Source organism: Patiria miniata, unplaced genomic scaffold (genome assembly GCF_015706575.1).
Source record: "Patiria miniata isolate m_02_andy unplaced genomic scaffold, ASM1570657v1 HiC_scaffold_11, whole genome shotgun sequence".
Taxonomy (NCBI): Eukaryota; Metazoa; Echinodermata; class Asteroidea; order Valvatida; family Asterinidae; genus Patiria; species Patiria miniata.
The window spans coordinates 737,839-747,882 of NW_024037049.1; the positions used below are offsets into that span (position 1 = coordinate 737,839).

General features: G+C 39.5%; 1 protein-coding gene across 3 annotated transcripts in view; it reads right to left on the reverse strand.

The window, feature by feature from the left end:
* The window catches only part of LOC119741352 (ankyrin repeat, SAM and basic leucine zipper domain-containing protein 1-like), a gene marked incomplete at its 5' end in the record, with an annotated part of 83,638 nt that extends 75,653 nt beyond the window's left edge, over positions 1-7,985 (reverse strand). For all 3 annotated transcript variants that reach the window (XM_038217109.1, XM_038217115.1, XM_038217105.1), the window contains 1 exon segment: positions 7,855-7,985. In XM_038217109.1, the coding sequence (XP_038073037.1) occupies positions 7,855-7,985 (131 nt within the window).
* Positions 7,986-10,044: the final 2,059 nt, after the last annotated feature.

Consider the following 10,044-nt stretch of genomic DNA (forward strand, 5'->3'; position numbering starts at 1 on the left):
ATAGCCTCATCATAATTAACATATTCATGACCCAGAATAATGCGGCAAGCCCGCTTCTGCACGTGTTTTATTTCTTGACTCTGTTTCATGGTTATTGAGGTATGCCAGACTTGACTTGCGTATTCGAGAATGGGTCTAATATAACATTTAAAAACCGCCAATATGTCAGGCTGAGGAATCTTGGCCTTTTTTGAGGATGCACAGGGTACATAACCTACGAGCAGCTCTAGAGACTATATCATTGACATGCATGGACCACTTGAGGTCATCTTGTACCGTGATACCCAGCAATTTCATATGGGGGACATTGTTTAAATTAACCGATTCCAGTGATAAAGTGGTATTTGAATTCCTCGTTTTAGAAAATTAATATACATATGCTGACACTTAGAAGGTTTAGGTAACACGTCATTTTGTTGACACCAAATAGACAGATTATCGAGGTGTGACTGCAGTTTGGATGTTTCCCCATATTTAACTTCTTCACCAAGAGTCAGATCATCAACATATTTCCACCGTCTACAGCAATCAACCGAGGCATCGTTTACCAGAACAAGGTACACCACAAGAAATGTGTTGGGTTGAGGAAATATGACCATTGAGTTTAGTATTTTGTGTACGCTCGGTGAGAAAACTGCAGATAGTGGGAACAATTGATTTCCGAACACCAAGGCTTTAATAACTATACTGTGGTTGACACAATCAAAGGCTTTGGTGAAGTCAATTGCACAGAGTTGAGCATAGTATCCTGGTTTATCAAGTCCCTCTAATAAGAAGTTTAACATGTCAATCAAGTAATGTGTGGTTGAGCATTTTTATTATGAACCAATCATAAAGTTCTGGTATAGTTCCTGATTCCATGAAAATTGCCAAAGTTATTCCTGTTTTCAAGAAAGGTGATTCTTGTTTAGTTAATAATTATAGACCCATTTCTATCTTAACTTCCTTTTCAAAAATTCTTGAACGTATAATTTATATTCGTACATCTCAGTTTTTGTTGAAACACAATGTTTTATCCGATTCTCAATATGGGTTTAGGGAGAACCACTCAACCACTCATGCTATCTTACAATTGTTAGATACAATTATCGCTGGTCAGGAACAGTCTTCACATACTTTGGGAATCTTTCTGGACCTCTCCAAGGCATTCGACACAATCAATCATGACATTCTTTTGGCAAAACTTTCTTTTTATGGAATTAGAGGAATTGCCTTGGAGTGGTTCAGGAATTACCTCACTAACCGTAAACAATTTGTTTATTGTAATGACAATTAGTCTTCTACTAAAGATCTACTATGTGGAGTTCCACAAGGATCTCTATGAGGACCCTTGCTTTTTTCTATTTACATTAATGACTTTGATAAATCCTCTCGGATCCTGTCATTTATTTTATTCGCAGAAGATTCCAACTTATTTTATACTCATAGTAATCTGACCACACTTGTTAACCCGGTTTATCTAGAGCTCATTTCTGTTTCTAAATGAATCAAAGCCAACAAATTATCTCTCAACATTGATAAGACTTGTTTTATGTTATTTAGTAACACAGTTAATTCAATTCCTACTGACATATTATTTGATAATTTAACAATCAAACAAACCAATTGTATCAAATTTCTTGGTCTATTTATTGATGACAAATTATATTGGAATTATCATGTAAATCATATATGTAAATTAATTTCCAGAAATGTAGGTGTTATTAGCAAATTGAAATATTTTTTTCCTTCCCAAATTCTTTATAATATCTACAACGCTTTAATGTTGCCGTATATCTCCTATAGTATTCTTGCTTGGGGCAACACAAGTAGTTGTCTTTTAAACAAAATTCTTGTTCTACATAAAAAAGCCTTGAGAATTATAGACCGTGTAGACTTCAGGGCTCATTCTGATCCTTTATTCTTTAATCATAATACCCTTAAAGTCACTGACATTTATTTTCTCCAGCTTGGAATGTTTATGCATCAGCTTGTTGCCCACGATTTATCTAATTCTTTTGAACGAATGTTTAAGACTAATACCGTTATTCATCGTCATCATACCAGACAGTCTAGGGATTTCCATATCCCACACATACCGGTACGTACTGCTAAAGCTAAAAAGTTCATTCATTATCAGGGCCCCAAATTCTGGAACTCATTAAATCAAAGACTTAGAATTGTCAGCAGTAGGCCTTTATTTAAGAAAAAGCTGAAGTCTCTGATTATGGAAAGTTACAATAATGCTTAATTTTAGTTTTACTTAGTATTTGCTGTGAACATGTTCTTCTTATGATTTCCCATGAAGGTTCTGATTTAACTTGATTTGTTTTGTCTTGTCCTGTTTGTGTTGGTCCCTTGTCTCTGTATGTGCAACTTAAAGTGTATTTCATTGTGTAGTTAAGTTAAAGGAACAAATGTAATTAATATATATTTTTTCTACACATAATGGACTTCTCCACTGGACAAGCCTGCTTTTTGGAGAAGCCCACCGTTTAATCTTATCCGTTTATCTAAATTATTGTCTAAACCTTTTCCCTTTAAAATGATAAAGTGGAAATAAATATGAATGAATGAAAAAAAAAAAAAAAAAGCATCCTCTAATATTCCCGTACGGTTTTTATATCAAGCTTAGCAGAGATATCTTCTACAATCCATTTTGCAATAAATGATTCGAAGATTCTACCAAATATTGGTGTAAGAGAGATAGGTCGCAGCTGATCATGTGATGTTACGTTGCTGACCTTAGTGATTGGAACAATTGTTGCAGTCTTCCATTCATGGGTGGCCAGACTTTGTTGTATTGAGGTTTCTTAAAGGCCAAAAAAAAAGTCTCCGGTTTCTGGTATGCGCGCGCGTCGCCGAAGCCATGCTCGTCGGCAAAATGAAAAAGTTTTTTTTTTCAATGAAAGATGTTGTCTCAGAACCGCCAAACTCACTCGTTTGACTGGAATCCTGCTGCTGCACAATTTTAACGTATTTTTAGATGGGGTTATGATTGAGAATAAGCACCATTTGCAGTCATCGGCCGACATTTGAAGCAAAAAAAAAAAAAGGTAAAAAAAAAAAAAAAGCCGCGTCGCCACACCACTTTTTGGGCAAGCTCCATACCAGAAACTGGAGACTTTTTTTTTGGGGGGGGGGCCTAAAAGCTTGAGTGTTTGACAGCGGTAAACTGTTGGTGGTGGTGACTCTGCTGGCAGATAAGTGGGGATATTGACAGTATTAAGGGTGGGGAGTTGATTGCAGATGGTAGCGAAGTGATTATTAATCAGTTCAGCAGTTGCTGAGTTGCGCATTTGTAGTCTTTTATGTGCAAATGGGTGGAAATATGTCATGAGAACACCATTTGGGGAAAACTTACATAGCACATTTAGGTACAATGTACATTTGCTAAAAGGAATAGGCCTATACGGTACTGGGATAATTTTTTTCAGGGGGGGGCACGAACCCGCCTCCCCCCCCCCCCCCCCCACAATCCTCCCTCCCCCGGGCCATGCCCCACATTCCCGATCGTGTCCAATCTGTCCATAGAAAGTGAATTTGTTTATACTTGTATTTCATTAATTACACGTTTTTAGTGCAGCCCAGGCATGTTGGTCATACGGGTCCAACTTAACAAAGTCTTATAGCTACAGAAACTTTTAGAAATTGCTTCCTCACAACAAAATAAGCAAATGAAATCAATGAATTAGAGATATGACATTTGGTTGGTTTGGGACAAATGGATGATAAAAGTAGCAAAGTGGGGTTGAGCCCCGCAAACTGACCTCCCCCAACGGCGGATTAAAGGGGAGGGGCGGGGGGGGGGGGGGGGGGGGGGGGGGGGGTTTAACAGGGCCATGCCCCTCTTTCTTTTTAGTTACGTTGCTAAAAAGGCAGCTATTGCATAGACCACCCACAAAACTCAACAAAAACAATAAATGTGCACCCCCTCCCCATGCTTTTCATATTAAATTTGGGGCAGAAATTTTTGAAAACATTTTTTTCTAAATTCCCCCCCACAAAAAAACCAAATTGTGTTTAATATGGAAAGCAAGGGGAGGGGGTACAGATTTATTGTTTTTGTTGAGTTTTGTGGGTGGTGTACGCAATAGCTGCCGTAACTAAAAACAAAGGGGGGGGGCATGGCCCAGTTCCCCCTCCTCCCCCCCCCCCCCCACCCCACCGTTGGGGGAGGTCAGTTTGCAGGGGCCCACTACTATGCCACATTTTGTCATCCTTTTTTCCCAAACCAACAGAAATGTCATAATTCATTGGTTTTATTCGTTTTTACTTATTTTTGTTGTGTGGAAGCAATTTCAAAATGTCTCTGTAGCTGTTAGACTTTGTTAAGTTGGACCTGTCACTGACCGACATGCCCGGGCTGCACTAAAAATGTGTAATTAATAACATACACTGTACATGTACAAACCAATCCATTTTTCTGTGGACAGATTGGACACGGTCGGTAAAGTGGGGCATGGCCCCGGGGGAGGGAGGATTGTGGGGGAAGGCAGGTTCATGTTCTGGCCCCGGGGGAGGGAGGATCGTGGGGAAGGTGGGTTCATGTTCTGCCCCCCCCCCCCCCTGAAAAATATTATCCCAGTGCATATAGGCCTTTTCTTTTAGCAAATGTGCTCCACAAGTTTTCCCTAAATGGTGTTCCCATGACATGTTTTCACTTATTTCCACATAATAGACAACAAATGCAACATATTAGGAATTTGCATAGATATTGTTCTTAGTCCAAACCCCCCCCCCCACGCCCACCCATCCAACTTTTAACCAGCTTGTCCCTCGACACCCCATAAATAACAAGAAATCACCATCACTGCATTTTACAAGCATGTCTGTATACCGATACTTTGAACTTGATGAAAGTGATCTAGATTTGGTTTTTTTTCACCAAAGCTTGAAACATTTTTTAAAATGCTGATTCAGCATTTTATGTTACTAAAATCAGTTGATTAAAATCAATTATTTGTGGGACAAGGTTTTTGCCAGACCCATTCCTGCCATGATAGTGGAAGGTCCTAAACATTGCCAGGACGTCATTTTGGCGAGTCAGAACTTGATTCTCAACTTAATTTGTGTAGGTCTGTATATACAACTGTATTCTACATTACAGTGCAGTACAATTCTTGTAGGTGTAGCCAGGCCTGACATCAGCTGGCAGGCATTACTAAGTTTTTTCAATGAGGTATTGAAAGAAAAACAAATTGTTTATGCCTGTCTCGCATCCAAGTGTGTAGAAAAAAGGCAGAAAAATATGTTAGCCTCCATATTGAACGAAAACGCATTACAAAATAGTGCTGACTCAGCATGACTCAGCATTTTTAAAATGATGGCTCCCACAGCCCTCAAGGGCCAGATCTGCGATGATCCAATATCCACATTTGTTGATATGATATTGGTCTATTTTTGTACCACATTTGGCACTGTTATAATATGCACAATAGGTTTGCTATGCCACCCACTATACAGTTGTTTTGATTTGAGTAATTTAGGGGTAGGGGAAGCAAAAATGGCCATGGCGAGCCCAATTTTCAAGACAGAAAGCTTCTCTACCACTTAAATTAAAGCTTGTGGTCTGAGGCAGTTTTTAAATTATAAAAAAAGTGTGTATCTTTAAAAAAAGTGTGAGTTTCAATTTCATTTCTGTCCCCAAACAGGGCAAAGTCAAAGGATTTGGGAGGTGTCCGCAAAGCAATATATGCCCTAGGAACACGAATACGGATAAGGCCAAAAAAAAAGTCTCCGGTTTCTGGTATGCGCGCGCGTCACCGCAGCCATGCGCGTCGGCAAAATGAAAAAGTTTTTTTTTCAATACAAGATGATGTCTCAAAACCGCCAAACTCACTGGTTTGACTGGAATCCTGCTGCTGCACAATTTTAACGTGTTTTTAGATGGGGTTATGATCGAGAATAAGCTTTATGTGGCCTCTCTGGACTCCCATATATTTGCACTAAGTTTAGTCGGGCACCATTTGCAGTCATCAGCCGACATTTGAAGCCAAAAAAAAAAAAAAAAACTGGTAAAAAAAAAAAAAAAAAAACTGCGTCGCCGCACCACTTTGGGGCAAGCTCCATACCAGAAACCGAGACTTTTTTTTTGGCCTAAACTTAGGACCAACCATATTCTTTCTTGTTTACCCATCCTATCAGGATGGTAAAACGTGCAAACAGGTCACGACGGGACCATTTTTGAGAGAGCACAGGCCCAAATATGATTTTAGCCAATTCTCAAAAAATAAGCTACCACAATATCAGTTTTTGGGAGCTGGAAGGCAAAAATACCAGCTGTGCAACTTAAGAGCGGCATTTTCGGATGTCCCAAGGTACCCGACAACAGAAAATAATATTAAGATTAATCATAAAATTTTGCGATTAAATGGCCCTATCCCAGGGACTATAAAATGGAGGGTTCTTTGCCGGTGAACAGTGATGATAATATCTCAGCCAATTAAATAAACGGGTTCCTGGCAAATAAATACACCATTGGTTGCTTTTCATGAATAGGACGTTCCTTACACCCGAAGCTCAACTGGAGTGATGGCCAATAATGTTGGAATTTGAGCCACAGGTGCATGCCCATTGTCACATTCCAACCTGGTTGCCTAGAAATACTGTTGCTAGGGAGGCTCCCTTGTGATGTTCGGGACTGCCAGTTGCGTTCGCTCGTATCCCCCGCCCTGCAAACAAGGCGCTGGGACACGCTGATGAGCTTCACAGAATCTTGTGAAGAAAGTGGGCATGGCATTCTGGGTAACTCATCATGACCCATGTATAAAGCATCTGGCTGCAGCTTTTCTTGCGTTTCACTAGACTTGGTGGATAAGAGCCCAATAGGATCCCGCTACAGTACCATACAGCCTGCAAGCATTGCGTGTGAAGGGTTTCTGGCTATGTCAATAGAGGGCGCTGTTTCTTAAGTTGTTTTCTCATGAAGAATTCTCGGCATTTTTATCCCAGACTTTCTCATTCCCAAGCAAACAAAATGTTTTTGATAGAGTACACCATACTCTGAATGTCTGAAAAGTTTTATAAAGTTTGCAAACCAGATCGCCCGTCTCGAAAACTGAAGTGGTTTTCAGCCTCTCGTCCCACAGACTAATTCCAAACATACTGAACTGATCAATTTAGTTCTGTTCAGTTTGGTTAGGAAGTGCTAATTATGATCAGCGAGATTGTGCTTCAGTCGGCGGTTTGGCTACATTTTACATAAAAAACATATTTTTAACAAATCAATAAACACCCACAGATATAATAAATTCAATCTCGGCTCCCTGATGTAGCGCCTTCAGCACAAAACTGGTGAAAAACGTGCATATATTATTATCATTATTACCACTGTAAAAAGTACCCTTTGGAAGACAACTTGGATGCATTAGGAAGACATTGTAGTGTCTCCCTAATGCCACAACTCCTATTTAGAGGCAGAATTTTAATGTGGCCAACAGGCTAGATCGAATGCTTGTAGTCCAAACCAAAATTATATCAAAATTTGTGGGGGGTAGGATCACGTAAATTTAGGATTGGTGTCATTAACGATGGAGAAAATTGTGAACAAGTCCATGGAAATGTCTCTCCGAGGGTATCAGTGTCAGTTACTGTATATTTGGGAGACACTTTAGCATCAGAAGTTATACCTTTGGGACATGTGGAATTATGGAGACATTTCAATATCTCCTTAATGCCTCAGTTCCTTTTTAGATGCAAATTTTTACCATCACAAACAGGCTAGATGGATTGCTCGTAGTCCAATTAGTAAGGTAAAATAGGAGTTAGGGGTCAGAAAAGTCAGAGTTTTGTTTTGCACAAGTCTAATGGAATGTCTCCCATTATGGTATATTTTTTGGTTATTAATATCATTATTATTATCATTATGCTTACATGATGCTTTATTAAAGTTAACATCAGCTCCTCTTTCCAAAAGAAACTCCAAGATTTGAATTCGTCCATAGAAAGCAGCGTACATTAGAGCTGTCCATCCTGCTCGCAATGTTGTGTCTACTGCAACTCCTAGGAGTAAACATATTTAAATAGGAATTGAAATTGAGAAAATATGTGTTTACTAAATGCGAAGGCTTGGTGTTACAACATTCAAACATTCATTTGGAGCATGAAGCAGATAAAATGGTAGCTGAGAAACCGGCTGTTAGTATTTCATGATGGTATTGGGGAGGCAAAAATTAAGGTACATGTAAATAGTACATAAAAATGTACATGGAATATCACATTTTTCCAGCAGGAACATGCATGTCAACTTTGAGATGAGCTAGAAAGCAAAAACAAAAAATATTATTTTCCCATGTTTGCATATTTTGTAGAAAACAAGTTAGGGTAAATTTTCATCCAAGTTTGTCTCAAGGTCACATGATCCACAAGGTCCAACTTCAGGTCAAAAGGTCCTCACACTTCAAAATGTTCCGACACAAAAAGTTGTAGTCATCTAAATTTGGATTCCTTATGACCTTTCTAATAATTATGATAATCATATAATATTCCCAGGTGCACAGAATATTGTCAGAGCCAGCTGGGGTTACAGGGTTATTTCTACACTATGCTGTAATATAATGTTGATAATAGTCGGATTGGAACAGCGCCCCCATTGAAAGTATGTACGAACACCCCCCCACCCCCCCCACCCCCCCCCCCCCCCCCCCCCCATTGATTTCACAGAGGCCAAGCTATCTAATAAGGATTGTAGAGTCTTCAATCCGTGTTTTTACATCAAATATAAGACAATAAATTCACAGGGATAACCAAACAAAAGATAGCTTGATAGGCAATCGCAGGACTACAGAAACATTTAATGCAGATTTCAGACGTGTTACATCTTTTTTTTTGTCTTTTCATTTTCACAAAAGTACAAGTTTTCTTCTTTTTATTTGTTTGACTGTAAGTCCCTTACTTAAAGTATTGGACCAAGTCCACCAAAATCCATCACTGACCCAGCTTCACATTTAAATTGCTTTAGGAACAAATCCGGTGAATTGTGATGGACTTGGTACTCATGGCTTTCCTACCATAATCCCCAAAAATGGGGGAATGGATTTTGATGGAGTTGGGAAGGTCAGGGTTAATTAATAATCAGGTATTATATTTTATTGATGCCCCTCTCACACCAATCCAAAACCAGTTCAAGGTCACTTCGGAAATGCAATTTTTTTTCAACAGTGTCCGTGGTCTCCGTTTTTGTCCGTTTTTTTATGCCAGCACATTTTATTTTGTGGTACCCATTTTACTTCATGAGTAATCCGTGGCCACCTCGGAAACACCACCGGACAAACCCGTGCTCATGTCCATTTCCTAGAATTCACAGACTGCACGCCTGCGTCATCTCGTTGGCCATCCCGATTGCATCCCGTGATGGCTTTGCGCCAGCTCGAGACTACTACGTGGTGTCAGTGGTAACTACGGTGCCAGCTCGAGAGTACTACGTGTAGTCCGTGAGCACTTTGTGGCCAACTCGTGATAACCCCGTAGTACCATCGAGTACCGCGTAATGAAAACGGCCGTAAAACAGGCCAACAATCAATCTGGGGCCATCCCGTAAAATCTGATGTTAACTTCAGCCTAACCTCGAAAACCTACAAGAGTACTTTGAATAAACCATATTGAACACGTTTTCAATTCGGCAATAAATTTCCGAAGTGCACACGTTTCAATTTTTCAACATATCCACAAATAACAGCATTGCTGTTGAAACCCCTCAGCCTAAGTTTGTCGATTAACTCAAATATCATGTTTACCTGAAATTATCATGCAGAAACCATTAACTCATCACAGTGACCTTACGAATTTACCACAATATTACATTCGCAATTTATGCCAAGTACCAGCCACTTTCATGCCATTCATGAACAAGCTGGTTCTCGAACCGCACGTCTCATCTGCTTTCGCGATTATCTTTAAAGATTGACCTTTGACCTTGGTCATTATTATTATTATTTGAAGGTTCCCGTGTTGCATCTATGACCCAAGTTTGGGTTCCAATTGGACTTCAACTTTTTCAATTAATCCAATTTGATATTTTCAGCCGTTGCACAACTTGACCTCAGATGCCCTTTGTCCTAGGTG